The 18,425-nt window shown below is 35.6% G+C and overlaps 1 protein-coding gene across 4 annotated transcripts in view; it reads left to right on the top strand.

Annotated features, from left to right (window-relative positions):
- Positions 1-18,425, top strand: part of LOC120626394 (fasciclin-1) — a 149,105-nt gene that overhangs the window by 106,945 nt on the left and 23,735 nt on the right. For all 4 annotated transcript variants that reach the window (XM_039893914.1, XM_039893912.1, XM_039893913.1 and 1 more), the window contains exons 2-4: positions 5,558-5,696; positions 7,685-7,863; positions 12,408-12,547. In XM_039893914.1, the coding sequence (XP_039749848.1) occupies positions 5,558-5,696; positions 7,685-7,863; positions 12,408-12,547 (458 nt within the window). The remainder of the gene's footprint in view (positions 1-5,557; positions 5,697-7,684; positions 7,864-12,407; positions 12,548-18,425) is intronic.

The following is an 18,425-nucleotide window of genomic DNA, read 5'->3' as shown; positions in this document are numbered from 1 at the left end:
AAACGATAAAAGAGTTTGTTTATTTTGGGTTTTTTCCATTAGTACTTTCTATAGGTATATATCGATCAAAGACCTTAAAAAATCTATTCACAGTCGCCGAGTTAAAATCTATTTTTCGGGTTTTATTTCGCGTTCTATTGTAAAAATAAGGAATAACAGTTTATTTGTTAGAATGCACTTACTCAGGAAATATATGATTAAAAAAATATCACATTATTCATCGATTGATGTTAAAAAAATTGTCTATTTAATACTTAATAAAAAAAAACCTAATTTATTGCTTTTGATGCACCACGCGACTAAATGAGCAACTATTTATTTGAACTATTGCTGAATCTGAGAAATATATAACTTAAAATTCTTTTTTCGACTTTATAACGCTTGTCAATTGGACCAAGAGTCTTACTGTAAAGTGGATCATTACTGTAGGGCGTTCAAGAGTATTTCAGTTCATCCCTCGCGTTATGCGGCTGGGGAGACCAAAAATTCGGGGATTAAGAGATAACAAGCGCAAATAATAATAAGAAAAGACATATTTATTTTTGTTATTTTAGGGCTCTAGCATGTAACGATATATCATTGAAAATAGTGTCAATTATTCTTATTATTGAAGGTACTGCAACTCCCTTTCATTAGTCATTTTAGCACTAGATAGGCAAAGCTACTTTAAAGCATATGTGACAGGTTCAATTTCGGAGAAATACGCATACATTTAAAAAATACGCATCTAATTAACACCACACGCCATTTATTTGGTTACTTAAAACTAATCTTACAGTTCAGTTCTATTAGATCACTATTTTCATCATCTTTACGCTGAATTTTGGTGAGTTTTTTTCCATTTGCTTAAATACGCGGACTTATTTTTCTAAACATTACGCGTTTTTAAACCAACACGATAATGACTTCAGTTTAACTAAGATCATTAGAGGTATAGCTTTAAAATAATAATATCAGATGTGTTACCGAACATGACAAAATATGGAGTGTCTCTGACAATACTCTGCAATCACACATATATGAAAACATTGATTTAATATGTTACTATTGCATGAAGATATCTCTACTATTTTGTTACACGCACACAACCAACGTTGTAGTCCGTTACATTTTCGTCTCTTCTCATCAAACGTAACGAAAGTTTCCCTGTGACTGTCAGTCCTGTCGGAACGCGCAGTCACTTTCATACAAAGCCTCTTTGATGCAAATAGTTTTTGGATTCGTTTGTTTGTCGTCAGGGTCTAGAAATATCCAAAATCAGTCATCCTAAGGTTAAACTTCTTTATTCAAAATGTCGTCAGTATTACTTAATATTTTAGTCTGTAGTCTAACTACTGAGCTGTGTATCTATGCACGAAATAACAAAGGTTATTTTTGTAAAATCCTGTAGGAATGTTTTGGGGGTGACACTCTGGGATAAAAGATCATGTATCCAATATCTTCAAGATAAATATTGCGGGTAAACCGAAATTAGGTACCAAATTAATAAACATACACAAAATAAAATACTTCTTCGTTGTTTTTTGATATGGCCACCCCATTTGCGACTTTAAAAATTTTGTACTCGTCTCAACATTTACACTCAAAATGTTTCGGTATTAAAGCACACCGCGGAACTTAAAAAATACATAAAGCCTACGCACATTATGTAGACTTTGTTTTGATACTGTTTTCATAGTAATTAATAGATACTTCATTCAAAATTGGACTCTGTATGGAAAAGATAAAGTTTCCTTTGAATGATTTACCTAACTATTAAAGGTAAGTGGAGTGCATGGCTAGAGTATTATTATCAGTATGATATTGTGGTGCTTATCTCTTACTCCTTATTGCTGATATCATTATGGGCGGAGGATGAACAGTATTCTGATCTTTAGGTCCTGTCTATAAATTTATCAGACATTTAAATACTTTCCTTGAATTTATACTGAACCAGTGATAAGTTTTTAGATGTTCACAACAAATAAACACGGTAGCTGCGTCGCCAGTTTCTTATTCTTGACTGGAACTTGGCTAACAACACGCTCCGCGTGTTTCGATACCAAAGTTATAAACTGCGTATACTTTTTGAGTGTTAAGGTATTAGGGAACACAGATATTGGAAGAGTTGTGCGAACTAGTTGCAAAAAATGTCGATATATATTTAAAAACCACCGATGTTTCGTAGTAAGTATGTAGTAATGTAGATGAACCTGATTGATAAGTTACTAAGCACACCTCCGAGATCAATCAACTCAACTCAACCTCAAGCGAAGAAATTGCTCTTTTTCTGTCTATGGCTACTACTTAAACTAATCAGATTTATGAAGTCGCGTATGATAAAAGAAAAAGTATAACTAAATATTCCTACTGCGTATGTACTAACATCCGAGGATCACAGATCGATTTGTCAGATAGGCCACACAGTGCAACTTATAATTCTCGCCTCGATGTCCGGAGTGAGACAAAAAAGGGACACGCGTGAATGTTATCGGTAGGTCTATTATTATTGTGATTATCTTCGACGCCGCTCTGAATCGCCATTAGTATTCTACAAAGGGCACCGCCGGGTAAGACCCCATCGGATACAATTGGCTTTGTTGGTGCAATGAACCTGATTTCTACACATTTATAATATTTAAATTGTCAAGGTTTTTTAGGCTTCCTGGTTCCTGCTTTTTTACATCGCTTGACATTATAAATACTGCGTAGGTAAAATAAAAATGCTATCAGAAATGCTTCAGAATGTGCTACATTTATAACTTCTTAAGTTCGGTCGTAAGATAGTGCTACAGTCAATTCAACCATCAACTTAGTGGTACCTCCATCAACATCATCACAAGCGTATTCGGCTTAGACACTTTATGATAAATTACGAATGAGAGCGTCGTTCTTGTTATTTCTCGTAGCTAACTTAGTCAATCTTCTTCAAGAATGTGTGGGCACATATCATACAGCACCCCTGTGATAAAATTATTGTTTATGGCTGATGTCTTCAAATCTTATCAAATTTAGCGTCCAGCTCCAGCAGCCAGCCAGCAGTAATATTGAAACTGGCAAACGCTACTTGTCAAATAATGCTCTTGAGAAACAATCAATTTCACTCAAAAATATTTGCAACGTAGGAACGTATTCAACTTTGTGGTATAACGTGTTGCCACAAATTCTACCCACACCGTACTTCATCATATTAATCACTAACGATTTCTGGTGATTTCAAGCCGCAGTCAAACACTGGCTCAGCGCGGATTGGTGGACTTCACAGGCCTTTGAGAACAAATTATGGAAAACTCTCAGGCATGCAGATTCCCTCACGATGTTTTCGCTTCACCGTTAAAGCAAGTGATATTTTTAATTGCTTAAAACACAAAAAACTTTAAAGAAAAGTTAGAGATGCTGACTTGAATTTAGTGCACCGCACTTATTTACTGCAAAATAGCTGTTAGAGATTTTACTTTGCCAACAAAATTAGCGGCTTGCTGACGTTAAATCTTGCACTATTATACAATCTCGTACAGTATTTTCCCTAAGAAGACCAATCAAGACCTCCTCCTTGCAAGCTATACTTTCCCTGTCCGAGTCATAGAAAGCAACGTACTTTCTAAGGGCCGACCTCCTACTAACCAAGCTAGTCCACGAAGGTGTACACCTTGATTAGATAGGGCTTCCTGCCGCGCTAGATGCCGCTAGAACCATGCAAGGACTTCCAAACTCTGTATTACCTCATTTTTATAACCTAGGTAACTTTAAAACAAGGGTGAGTAGGCATCCTTCTAGACAAGCGCGTCCCATTTCAGGCCACATTTTATTTTGCAGCAATAAGTAAATTATGTATTATTATGTATAAAACTGTTGTTGTAGACGGCGATAGCCTAGTGGGCTGATCCTCGGGACAAGGGAGGGCACCCAAGCTCAACTCCCGTACTCGATGGTACTACTCACGATCGACTTTGTTCATCGCAAAACCATCGTTCTAATTAAGTAACCTTTCACTTTCATCATAACTAAGTCAGCCGCAAACGAGACAGTGACAAATAGCTTTCTCCCTGAGGCAAAGGACTTGCCTACTTATTTCAAAATTATAACTTGTGATATCAGTTTGAGGTCAAACTGAATCTTAATGAGATCCCTTGTAATGGGGTGAGCGAATTTACCAACTAAAACGGCATTTGAAACTTTTCCGTCCGTGACTCTTTACTGCGGAAGTATCTTTGGTCAACCCTTATTTAGGAAAAGGTTTTGTTAGGGTCTCCTACTTACGCCTGGTGAATCCAATGTTTTTTTTTAATGCTTGAAATCCACTGACGGAATATATTACGTCTGTGTTAAAAGCACCTATTTCAGGCACTGCTTCTCTGAATCCAAGAAATATTTTTAATATATAGGTCTAGGTATAGATTTAGTGATAGTGGTACCTACACGTTTTAGGTATTATAAGGAATCATAGGATTTTCAAAAAAATATAAAGCTAACATAATTTGGATTCAATTCATCTAAATCATCCATCATTAAAAACCCGTAATTAATTTAGATAATTTAGCGTGATTTTTTTTTAAATAATGAGATATGTACTAGAAACTGTGATAATAAACACTGACATGAAGTAAACGGTATGTTTTAGAGGTACTTTTGAGGCACTGACCTCGGATGGAAGCAAGTGTTAACATACATTAAAAAAACCCTGTTTTAAGGTATCCAATTAGTTTACATAGATAAAGGAATTGGATTATGTTAAACACCTATACATTACCAAATTTTAAATTTTATATGATCTCTGGAAGTTCCATTATAGGTACTCTTTGTTTATGTAGTCCTTATGATTCGCGAGATAAGAGCTACAATTATGTTTCCGCGTTTTAAAGCCGTGTAAACGCATAACTTCAGGTTAGCTTTACTTTGTTTTAATACGAAAGCGCTGTTTGTAGGAAATAAATTTTAATTTTTTGCCAGTAAAAGCGTTTGAATTGCTTTTGTACATTAACAAAATATGTGCATTACTCGAATTCGAGTTTTGTTTTGTTCATGGAATAAGATATGAATATCAAAAAGTCGTAAAATACTAGTAGTTACATGTACGATGCACTAAAACGTCGTTTGAAAAAAAACATCAAAATGTTATTGATACAGTTAATTAAAACGATATTTATTGATAAGCTTTTTAATAAAATCAATAGCCAATTCCATTTTTATCTGCAACTGTTTTTTATTTTTAATAATAATTGACGGACCAATCAGAAGACCGCCTGATTGAAAAACTATCGCCTTTAAACAGAACAACACGTGCACAGGGCATGCAAGGAGCATGCCCTGTAACATGCCGTCCTGTGCTCATCAATTTAAGGCGTAGAGCCTGTAATTACACTGACAACCACGCCGTCACGACTGGAACACAGCATTGCAGCAATACTGCTTAGCGGCAGAAATAGGCGAAACTACTTCTCCGGACGAGCTCCGTAACAAAAAGCTCTACTGCTACTAAAATTACATCTTTTTTAATCTTTTTATTTATGTAATTTTAGTAGCAGATATGTTATGATCAACGTAATAACGACTTATAGTGTGTTTACATTGTCAACAGTTCTTGGCGCTGCTGGAAAGGAACGCAGTGGCCAACACGAGCCTACAGTACAGACAAATGACCCTGTTCGCGCCCACCAACCAAGCCTTCCAAAGGTACAACGGAGAGATGGACGACTCCCTAGTACTTTTTCACATATGTAAGTACATAATAATTGCTTAATATTTTCAATTTTAGAACTGTATTTTGATGATCTGCCGTGCTGAGCGGCGAAAGCCCAGTGGTTAAGCTTCGACACCTCTTTCGCAGGGACTGATGTCGATCCCCGGCACGCCTCTAACTTTTCTGAGTTATGTGCGTTTTTAATATAAGCAAATAAAAGCAGTGATAGCGCAGTGGGTAGGTGCTCGACTTCATATTCGCGAGGCCGAGCTCGACACAGCACACACCTCAAACTTTTTTTAAGTTATATTGTTTTGAGTAATTAAAATATCACTTACTTTAACGGTGAAGAAAACATCGTGAGAAAACCTGCATGCCTGAAAGTTTTACACAATGTTCTCAAAGGGACTTATGGTGACAAAGCGAAACGTGAGATTTGTTTAATTTTTAAAGAAAAGTCTTTACCAATTTTTTAACCAATCCGGGAAATGAATCAAAAATTCGTAGTTCAAAATGCTAACAACTAGGCCAAAGAGGTAGAAACTTCGTCGGTTGTAGTTTCACTGGTGTGCAAATCACATACGGGGTAAAGTTCAACACAAGTATTGCGCCTACCGTAATAAAGCGATTTTACAGAGGAACCTACGCGGTTCAACGCAAACTACGCCGCGGTCTGTGCAACTATTTCACTTTGTAGCTACGGCGCGAGGTATTCCGCCTGTAGCTCAGTTTAGCACCGACAAGTATTAAAATTGAACTTTCTGGAATGCTTATGGATAAGTTTTAAGGGGCTACCTTTGAAGCTAAGTATTACAACTATCCTTCTTAAACTTATCTCGACTCTGATCAGTTCTCGTGATCAATAATATAATTAATTATTATATAAATTTGCTAAGTAAGAAGCCAAGGGAGATTTGACTTCCAAAAAAACAATCTTAGTGACATTATATTAAACGCCGAGTAAGAATGTTACTTAAACACAACTTATTAGTTAAATACTTATAAACAAAATTGAAAATATTCTTGTTATCTTTTATATGGTAATTTATATCAACTAGTAGATTAAATCTAAGAATTTTGGGTATCGAGGAAGAGATAGCAAAAACTTTTATTGAAAGTTTTATATAATATAAAAATATACTTTCACAGCGAAATTAGAAATTATATATCTCTTCTTATCTTAAAAAAATATTGAGAAATGTGTCCACAAACTCGGAAAAAGTTCACGGAGTTTGACGTAATTTTAACTAATGCGGTTAAGAGGTTAGTTAAAATGCACAGATTGATGCTATAAAACAATTCAGCGGCGGTTTTTGAACATTACTTAAATTATTTAACCAAAACACATGTGGCTCGCAAAACATGCACTTTGAAAGTTCTCCGGAGTTTGTGAGCCACATTTAGGTATTTCAGGAACTTGTGTGGAGCATAATTTCACAAACTTGCTTGCATGTTTCTATTTTTGATTAGGACTTACTAAGACAATTATTTTGGATGGTTCCTTATACTATAAAAGCCAAGTAACCAGAAATAAACCTTATTACAGGTGTAAACTTACTTTCTTTTGAGTCTTTAATAATCACCAAACATATTCCCTTAAGCAATAAATACAAAGAAACGTTAAATATCAAATACTAAAGTTACCAATCTCCTAGGTATTAAAGGAACGCGACTTAAATCACTGTGCTTACCTATATTTGTAAGCCAATGATTATTTAAGTATTTAGCAATATTGTGTTAATTAAGGGGCGATTATTATCTTTAATCATTCTTTTTAAATGCGTTAGCCGTTGTCAATTGTAGTCTGTATTGTGACTTCCATATATGGTTCCCAATTTATCCTTTCTTTAACATGAACCCCTTGTATATCATTGGTATAAATAAACGTTATAATATGCATTTTGAAACAACAATTCAAAGCGAAAATATATAAAATACAATAACTACGTCGTCTAGGCAAACTTGGCACAAAAACCCTGGCCGAGTAGGTCAAGCGTGAACTATAACTCTTTTCATACATTGCAGCAAACTTGGCGACGACGCTCACAAACTTGGACTATTCAATATCATCGGAGCTCGACGGCAACCCACCCCTGTGGGTTACGAGGCGCCGCGATACAATGCACGATGACATTTATGTGAACAACGCCAAAGTCGACATCTCGAGGTCGTACCAAGCTACGAACAGGAATGGTAAAATGCAGGTAATTTTATCATGAAACTATTTAAAATTATTACCAATTTTTACGAAATCCTTGGCTTTTTTTTTTAAAAATAAAAAGGAGCCTATCTTACTCTCTTTCTTTGCAACTAAATCAAGTTTATTTGCTCCTTAGTTATGGTGTAAAGGAAGGACAAACAAACAAACACACATAATATTAATATGGAAGTAGGAATTGATAGAAATAAGTTCGTTCTACCGTTTAAACATGTTTGTTTATCCCATTGAGTTAGTAAGATAATATTTGTAAGCTCACTGGTTTTATCTATTAAAAATGCATAAAGGCATAACGTCTAACGTGACGATTTTAACAGTTAACGCCTTAAGGAACTTCGTTCGAAAAGTCACCATGATTGTGAACTGCGTTTCTGGACTCTTGAACCACCAAATGAAGAAACATTGTGCAAATCGATATATACGAACACGACAATTATATTACAATTTGGCACTTCACCAAGTAACCAATGTAAGTAATAAACTACAAGAAACTTTACCGCACTGTTGTTCCAAGATTATCATCTCATATTGTTATATGAATAGTTATATAAGAAAGTAATATGTTTTCTTCAAGAAATGAATCGAGAATGTGTTTTATCAAATACATAAGTACCTTGAGCATCGAATAGGCGTTACTTTGTGGAATTCCATGATATACAACGAAAATTAAGCTTAATTGGCTCTACTTAGCGAAAAAGGGAATCTATATTGTATCATTTATAATTTCTTCTATCTTTATACTCCACACAAAACACATATTCTGCAATGTACTCTCTACGCACGTTTTGCTCTGACACTAGAGCATTCTCAAACAATGAATAATTGATAACAATTATTAATTACACACTCTCCTGCTTTTCGCGGAGTATAGCAAATTAAGCTTAATTATCATTGTATATAATTTTAAAATACAGACCTTAAGGTCAACTTAACATGCTATAATTAACAGAATTTAGCAACAGAGAACACACAAATGGCGATGGGTATTTCGCCATAAATAAATGTTTAGATTTACTTACTATTCCGTGTCTGCGAACAACAGTAAAACAATCTCTCGAGGCCACACAAAGCCATTAACGGAAATGGCATACTACATGTAACTTTATTAAACAACTTTTAGGTCTATCTTGTGAAAATGAAGCTGTTAAACAGCTATTTCAAACCAGATTACAATATCACCGATATAATTTCTCTTATCAATTGAGTTAAAGGAGATGGCAAATAATATACATTTTAAGTAGCAAGTACCCTATAGAATGTTCGTCAAAATACCATCAAATAATAATTTAATATTTTGTATTTTCCTACTCAGCATTAACCGTCATCGTTAATCGTTGCTTTGCTTTTTCCCTCATAGTGAAAGAAAAAGAAGAAAGTATACTTTATTGTAATTTCTACAGCTAGAAACACGTTAATTAATAACAACACATTTAACTACTAGCAAAAGGCATTTACGATATGCTTAACTATGTTTTTCCGTGCACAAATCCGTAAGCTCATATTGCATATTTAACCGTATTCATAACACAAGATTCACTTTAAAAAAAGCTAAATTTAATTAATATTATTTCATAGTTTTTTTTAAATTAATTATTATTCTGGCTATTGGTTCAATACATCCATTTTTATTCAGAGCTACTTAAATTTTGGTGACGTTAAAATTCTGTTAAATTTCCTAAAAATTGAGTTAAGGAACAACAGAAAAGCTTCGTACCGATTATTTTGTACGGACTCGTATAAATCTGTATAAAAAACGGTATTCCCAATGTTATCCGTATCCGTATCTAGCAGGAGCATTGGGAATACCGTTAAAAGATACAGACTTTATAGAGTTTCACGTTTTCTTTTAAATAATGAGTGATATTTAAAATTTCCTGAAAATGTAAGATGCTTTACTATCTCACTCAAGAATTAACTACTCGCATTTCAATCGAAGCTGTTTATTTGGATAGATAAGATTTGCGAGAAAAAGCCTTCACCCAGCAGTGGGACATAAGTAGACATAAAAACAGAGTTCTTAAGTAAATATTAAGCTCAATACATTTGTCACAATATATTTTGCGTATTTTTGTTACGTTATAATATCAGATATGTTAAAGACTCTTATATACATTGCTCTCCTTATGCTTCCCAGTGCTTACAATATTATCATATATTTCATAACCTTGCTATAAATAATAACCGTCACATTCACAGCGCGGAAGTTTATTTAAATGTAGATAATTGCATAATCCACGGACAATATAGAGTACCCACAGTTTATAAATAATTATAATTTTATTCAAATTCATTTTCTTAGTTAAATAATCCCGCAGAATGATGCTTATTCCTTCCATTCTTGTAAAAATCCCGCGTGGACCGTTCGTTTTCCGGGAAGAATTCCATGTCCAGGTTACAAGTTATCTTGGAATTCCGAATCATAGTTAATCCAAAAAATATTTTAACTTGCTTATATTTAGTTTGGACTTCGATCATGCGGTAACAGAACGACGGGTTGACGTGATTTGCATAGAGATGGTTTATAGGCCGGATAAGCATAGTCCCCTTTTTATCTCTGAAAAATGAACTGTTCTTGGGGTAGAGCTCGAAAGCACAATTCTTTCTTTTCCTAATTACACAAAAAAAGAACTTACCCGCCGCAATGCTAAAGTTAACTTATCTAAATTTGTTTAATGTGTTTGTTTCCGTCCCTCGGAAACAGTACTTATAAAATAGGATAGGATCCCTATGCATTTTCCTGTACACGGAAAATGTGTATGCAAAATATCATAATGGTCGGTTGATTAGGTGAATAGGTAAGCTTTAAGAGATTCACAAACATATAAACTAACCTTCAAATTTACAATATAAGTTAGGCCATAAATTTATTAAAAAAAAATAAATTATCAAAAAATATCAATAAAAAAAAAAAGTTAGGAAGGCGATAAGGAGTTTGATTCAATTTTTATATTGAGGTGTCATGGAATAATGCAAAGAGTACCTTTAAACCTAAAATTTTTAAAGTCTACTAAAATGCGAAAGGGAGAGTTTCGAATAACTAGTCTGTATAAAAGTTCAAAGTTAAAAACAAAACTATTTATCTCTCGCCCATAACGTTTTCTTAAAAGGGAATTATAATTATTCTGTGGGATTTTAAATACAAATATCCAAAAAAGCTAATGTTAAAATAATGAAACAATTTTGGAACAGAATTTACCGATTTTATTGTTATTTTATTATCATAAAACACTTCGTTCGGTGTGCACGCGAAATAGTAAAACATCTATTCAGAATTTCTTATTCCTGATACTGAAATCAACACCAAATTCAGTCGGATAGGACCAAGTATCCACTATTGGATTGATTTTGGGCTAATCCGGGACAGTATAAGATTAGGTAAGGTTTAAGAGATGTATGTATATCATCTACAGTTTCACATGGAAGTTTCAACGTGCCTAATAAATTTTCTCTTAAAAACGAAAGCCTGAAATTTTGCGTATAATCTACTCAAAGGCGCCCTACATGTTCCCTACTCTAGCATTTATTAAAGCAAAGATTATTAAAGTAGTTTTGTACCTACTTGCCCTGAAGTTTATTTACCCCGGACTTATTATGCATCCCCGGCGTATGAAACTTGTTTTCAACAACCATATTATACGTGGTAATATGCTTGAGTTCCAAGTTTAAGCAAATGTTTTAAGAACGCGCTACGCTTAACATATTTTATTATATAGATGATATTGTATAGAAGCATGCGTTACTTTGCGGAAATTCATGATATATTATCAAAATTAAGCTTAATTTGCTATACTCCGCGAAAAGCAGGAGAATCTGTGTGGTTTAATTTATAATTTCTTCAATCCTTATACTCCACACCAAACAGATCCTCGGCAATACACCCTGTACGCACGTTTCGCTCCGAAACCGGAGCATCATCAGGAGATGTTGACTTTACAATGACAATCTTAACAATTAATCATTGTAAAGTCAATATCTCCTGATGATGCTCCGGTTTCGGAGCGAAACGGCAAATAAAAACGGAAAATAAAAAGGCCCTAAATTACCTTAGATATATTTAATTTTTAACTTATTTATCAGAAAATGTACGATCGGCAATAGCCTAGACTCTAGACACTCGCCACTAAGCCTAACTTGACAGTGAAAATACACCACTCAAAATTATTACAACGCGACCAGTGGCGTGCATAGAGGGTTTGTCAGTACAGGGTATGCAGATGATATAAAGTGAAGAAAATCTCCAGTACGATTGATAAATAACTAAGGGTAGGCTTTTTATAACTCTAACAATGCCTATGCTTAAGTTTTTTATAACTCGTACTGGAGATTTTCTACATTTTATACATCTGCACACCCTGTGCATACCTTCTATGCACGCCACTGCACGCGACTGGATTTTTGTGAAAATACATACAAAAAACCTTTAACACTGATGTGGCTGATTTCTCAAACTGAGATTTTACTTCATTTAATATTGTCCAAATATTAGTAATTTAATGTTTATAATATTAAAATTACTATCCCATTTTGTAGGTACTGCATGTGGTTGACCAGGTGCTTCAACCATTGCTGCCCCTCAGCCAGAGCTCCGGTGGATCACCCGTGTACAATCCAAATGCCTATCAGTTTCTGGAACATTCGGACGAGTTCAACATCGGACCGCATCGCTTGAGGTAGGTAACTACCGATATGGGTCAACAAGTACAACGCAAAGCTATTAGGCAGGGATACGTCAGTACCACAACTTCTTATCATGTTCTCATCGGACGTTTCGGAAAATCTGGAGCTTGAACGTTAGTTGACTATTGTGTCTATACTAAAAATTATAGCGAATTAAAAAAAAAACCTAGTCTTTAATTAAGTTTTGTAAATGCAACTCTTGAAGCTATTCAAATCCTGAAACGCTGGTTGTTTGGGTATTAAGTAATAATATTTGAAGTTAATTGTTAATTAATATTACTTGTAAACGGGAGTTTTACATCAACAGTGTTATACTTTTCCAACTGCTGGGCACGGGCTTCTTCTCTCATATAAAGGATATAGACCTTACCGCTAATTCGAGTTGGATAACGAGCTCCAAATCTTACGGAATCTTACTATTATTAATTTGCCAGGTGTTAGTGATACTTACGGGGATCCACGCCATGGCCTATATACATGATTATTATTTCCAATCAATAATCAAAAGTAGGTACAAATTTTCCCCCTATTTTTTGTTTGTAATCTGCACGTCTTCTAACTCCAAGGCCTCCTCCAGGTGTTTCCTGTAGGGCTAGCTTACGCACCACGATAATTAATTATTTCCGTTACTCGTATTTTCCTTTAGAGATTGACGAGATAATGGGTACACATAATTCTCTCGTGGCGCGCATCCTAGCCCTTCAGGTTTTCCGATCCAAGCTTGCAAAGATTTTAATTTCCCAGCCATCCACTTAATTTTAGCAACCGCAACGAGCACTATCTCGTTGGGTTTTCTTTGTCTACCGTGTTTTGTTTTTGGAGCATGTGCCCTGTGCATTGCCATTTTAGTTTTTTACTTTGTGATTTATATTAGATATTTGCATCTCTTCATATCCTTTCTGGTGAAGCCGTGTTGCGTTCCATACCTCTTTGGAAATTCCTATTTTTGGAGGAAACTTTGGGCATTTTCTTGTAAGAAGATTTTCTAACACATATTCAGGACAGGTACTATGTAAAGATTATATACAGAACCTATTGAGTGACCAGTATTTCCGTTATGCGTTTGTTACACTTCTTTCAATCTTACATGTGACGAGACATGAAAGAAAGGCATCAAAAAGCTAATTTACGAGCTCTAGAAGGTATTTACCTTTCAGTTACCTAGAGCAATGCAAGATCATTCCTGCTCCAGCCAAAATAAATCCATCAATTGGACCACGGCCCAGTTCACATTATGGTGTCGTGTTCCAACTTAAATTGCCCCTACCAAAGGCCCGTGTTCAAACTGGTAGTACAGAAAAATTTGATCCCCGACCCCTGAATGGTCACAACTAGGTCACTCAACGCTCTGAATACGCATTTTTGACGCAAGCAAGAGTAACAACTCTTGGTTTTAGCCAAAGTTCTTGTAAACAATTTAGATCATTATAAAACTTTTGAACGTTAACACGTAAAACTTTATGTTAGCAGAATGTAGACTTGATTTTTGCCGTTCACTAAGTTATTCCACGCCACTTGCTCGCGTCTTCGACACGGAGTTTTATGACTCCGATTTTTCCACTTCTCTGCTCAGTGCACGGGAGAATCTTATTATAGTCGTTCCCCTATTAAAAGTATATCGTCATTTTTAACTCAAAACACGATATCATTAATGCCACCTTAATATTGTAAACGGTCGAGCAAGACGGTTCTCTGATCAAAGAGATTAAGCAGACGTCGTATATTTCCATTTTAATTTATTACTTAGGACGGTTTTAACAATATTAGACTTATTTCCTATAAGTATTTTATAGATGTATTCTTAAATGGAAATTATGTTTATGTCGGTTTAAAGAACGGTGATAGGATAGTGGTTAACGCTTTGGCCTTCCCTTTCGGAGGGACAGAACGTACGTTTTTTTTATAAAAGTAACTTAATATTACTTGCTTAAACGGTAAAAAAGAATATGAGTTCTGAGAAGAATGAGAGTTCTCCATAATAGTTTTACATAACGTGAGGCAAGAAAATACTGTGACTTAGGTCATCATCACTTCAACCGATGGATGTCCACTGCTGGACATAGGTCTTTTGCACAGAGTTCCAAAATCTACGGTCCTGCACCGTTTGTTTCCAGCGTCTTCTTGCGACTCGCTTGATATTGTCTGTATACCTTGTGGGGCCAGACAATATCAAGCGACGCCTGGCCAACACTGCGTTTTTCGGTGCGGGGCCGCCAATCTTGCACCTTGGGACCCCAACATCCATCGGTTCTCCGAGCTATGTGTCCCGCCCATTGCAGCTTAAGCTTCGCGACTCGTTCAGCTATGTCGGTAACTCTAGTTCTTCTACGGATCTCTTCATTTCTTATATTTTCTTAGTTAGGTGGCGTTATTTAATTCTGAAGCGAGCGATTAGAAAGCAGTACATAATAGTAATAGCGGCAGTATGAATGAAAGACAAATTTCTTTTTAAAAATGAAGTAGTTAATTTCCTTCATTCGTTCGCGAACTATAAAATAAGTAGTTTTATTTTAAAGAACAATTGTCTGAGGTTTATTTATGTGTTCATATGTGGGTCGCCATTATGAGATTAAAATGTTACGTAAGCTCTATTACGAGGCTTCATTTTAAAAAGAGTACCAAGTAACACTACATAGGAGACGATTCCATAACTACTTTCCGCCTTCGAAGTTCAGCATTCAGCAAGTGAATATCTGCATATTTTTTTTACTATAACATTTGCAAGGTATTTAGTGCATTTTTTGCCTTGTTTGTTATAGTTTTGTATAGTAATAATTCACGGACTAACCAAATCCAGCTGAAGGAAAACCAGTGTCCATCAACCTGAGATGTAGATTAAGCTTAATGTGTGTTTAATTATACTCGCAACCGAAACCATAAACCAGCAGTGCCCCTTGGCGACAGAAATGAGCATGGCAGTAGAACGTCAACGAACGAGCTCTGTCACAAAAAGTTCTGTTTTACTGCAAATGTCAAGTTCTGGCAAATCGCTTACTTGGAAATCCCAGAATTTAATACCTAGTTTATATGTGATTCATTGTACACAACTTGTAATGCAACACATACCGTAACCAACACAATATGAAACTTTGGGTTAGTTACGACTGTGTTAAAACGCTTACATAGTAAGGGATCGAGTGCTGTTACTTGTTATAGTGGGTTGTTACTACGAAACTACCTTCCCGGAAAAAGTTATTTTATTGCCACGAAAAGTTGAAGTTTGTATGCAACTTTTATTATTTTTTTTTTGCCACTTAACGAAAGTTTTTAATGGCGGTGAACAATTAGAAATACGCTAGAGCGTTCCTACAGGTAATTTTATTCTGAAATTTTTGTATGACAATTTCCAGCCTGAACTTTTTTCAAATTTACAATTCATGAGGCTTAACACCTACGACTCGGGTTAATAGAGATATCATATCCCATACATGAACTGCATAGTGCTGCTCTGTTTACAGGCGATGGTTTTTAACATGCCACCACAGGGCTATCTTCTTGGTCTGTCAAATATAACTATATGAAAAAGGATGGACGTTGGGGTCCCAAGAACCTGGAATGGCAGCCACGCACTGGTAAGTCCATCTCGTTGCTCGACGACGAGGTGGACAGACAATATAAATCGAGTCGCTGGTAGCCACTGGACCCAAGCGCCACAAAACCGTGTAATTTGGAACACCCTACAAAAGACCTGAAGTGGACGTCTATCGGTTGATATGATGATGATGAGAAAAAAACGATTACTAGGTTCGATTTTCGAATTTTAGATTAGAGAAGGAGTTCTCATTGCCAGCCTAAGCGCTGTCCATCGTAATGCCTTGAAGAGCAAGTGACGGTAATTCACGTCTGATAACAATGGTTCAAGCACACTTATAAGTTTTGGAGCTGTTGAAGCTACAAACTAAATTTCGACGACCACGACCTCCTTGTAGCAGTTGTAAGCGCTATGGTCTAATGTCAGTAAGGGCAGGCAGGCAAGGACGCTCAGGGAATCCATAATTGCTACATTTGCTCTTGTCTGATGGGAAGCTTCAGCCATGGCTAGCTATTAGTGGCGTTCACTGGGGTTCTTACCAGCGTATGCATACAGCGGGAAGATTCCCAAAAATGCCAAAATCCTCCTACTATACGAGTTATATATCAATTTTAGGGTAGGCAGTTTTGTGTATGTATGGAGTGCACGCCACTGCTAGCTATCACTGTAACGATAAATACGAGCCGCTCAGCGAGTTAGCGTTCCGGTAAGATGCCTTGTATAAACTGCTTCGAGGTAATGGGTTAATATAACAGTTATATCCCTTATCATAGACTGCGTAATCGAATACCACCAGACAAGATTGCAGTCAAGGGCCAGCTTACCATCAGGTGTGATTGTAGTCAAGCACTTGTCTATACTTATATTAAAAAAAAAAAAAGATTAGTGGAAATAAAAAGCTTTCTATTTATTTATTTAAACAAAATTAAAATATAAATACACGCAATAATGCCTGTTTTTTTTATTCAGGCAATTAAATATGCAAGTGTGCTGATACGAGAGTTCTCCATAATGTTCTCAAGGGCAAGTGAAGTCCTCCAATCCGCACTTGGTCAGAGAGGTGTTCTACGGCTTAGATCTTTCTGGGAGGTGACCCGTGCCCTGTAGTGGACCCTTAATATTTTTTTTTTTATTAATAAATAAATAAATATACTACGACAATACACACATCGCCATCTAGCCCCAAAGTAAGCGTAGCTTGTGTTATGGGTACTAAGATGCCTGATGAATTATATACATAAATACATAGAATATTCATATAAACACCCAAACACTGAAAAACATTCATGCTCATCACACATTTTCCAGTAGTGGGAATCGAACCCACGGCCTTAGGCTCAGAAAGTAGAGTCGCAGCAAACTGCGCCAATCGGCCGTCTTAAAATGATTGCGTGGAAAAGATACAATTATTGAAAGACTTAAAAATAGTACAACCAAAAGGTTACCTTGTCACTGAGGTTAACTTAGTGACAAGGCGACCTTTTGGTCCTGTGCGAAATTAGGCCGCAGCTGTGGGGCATTAATATACTGAGGATTTTTAACTCAACGAAGGCTGGCATTATAATGTTGACAAAAACAGTTTAAGTTTCTCTCTTTTATTATGTTTCTACAATTTTATATTATAATTGTAGACTTTTTCCACTTTGTACAACTCTTGTGAGAAATCAGGACAGCCCGAAACTTCAGCATTGTGAAAGCGCTGTTGACCTGCTTACAATACAAGTGTTTAAGAGTTGTTATCCTGGTTTGTGACTTAGATGCTGTTTGGAGCAATTAAAATTACGTATTTTAAGGATCGCCTAAGTTATTTATTTTATTTATTTATTACTAGCTGTTGCCCGCAACTTCGGCTGCGTTTGATTTTTTGATGTGGCATTCAATTTAGTTGTAGTTCTAAAAAAAATAAAGTATTCAATATCGCTAAGCCTTAAATGAGGTGTTTGCTGTTGTCCGCTGAGTAGTTCTATGCTCTATCTCTAACCACATTCATCAGATCCACACAAAGTTTGGGCAAAATTAAACACATATCTATTATAACCTCTATAGTACAAAAATAATTATTTAAATCGGTTATAATTTGTCGGAGTTTTGGTGTAAAATCGTCCAACACTTTTATCCCCTCTCCCAAAGGAACCTAGCTTAATGTCGGAATAAAAAGTATCCTATATTACTTCCAACACTTCCAAGAATATGTATACAAAGTTTCATGAGGATCGGTTAAGTAGTTTTTGCGTGAAAGCGTAACAAACAAACTTACATTGACATTTTTAATATTAATAGGGAGTAGGGATAGGGATTTATGAACTATAAATTGTGATTGTGAACATAATATACATGAA

Source organism: Pararge aegeria, chromosome 9 (assembly GCF_905163445.1).
Source record: "Pararge aegeria chromosome 9, ilParAegt1.1, whole genome shotgun sequence".
In the NCBI taxonomy this organism is placed as follows: Eukaryota; Metazoa; Arthropoda; class Insecta; order Lepidoptera; family Nymphalidae; genus Pararge; species Pararge aegeria.
The sequence above is the reverse complement of the archived record's forward strand: the minus strand, read 5'-3'. Positions and strand labels throughout refer to the sequence as shown.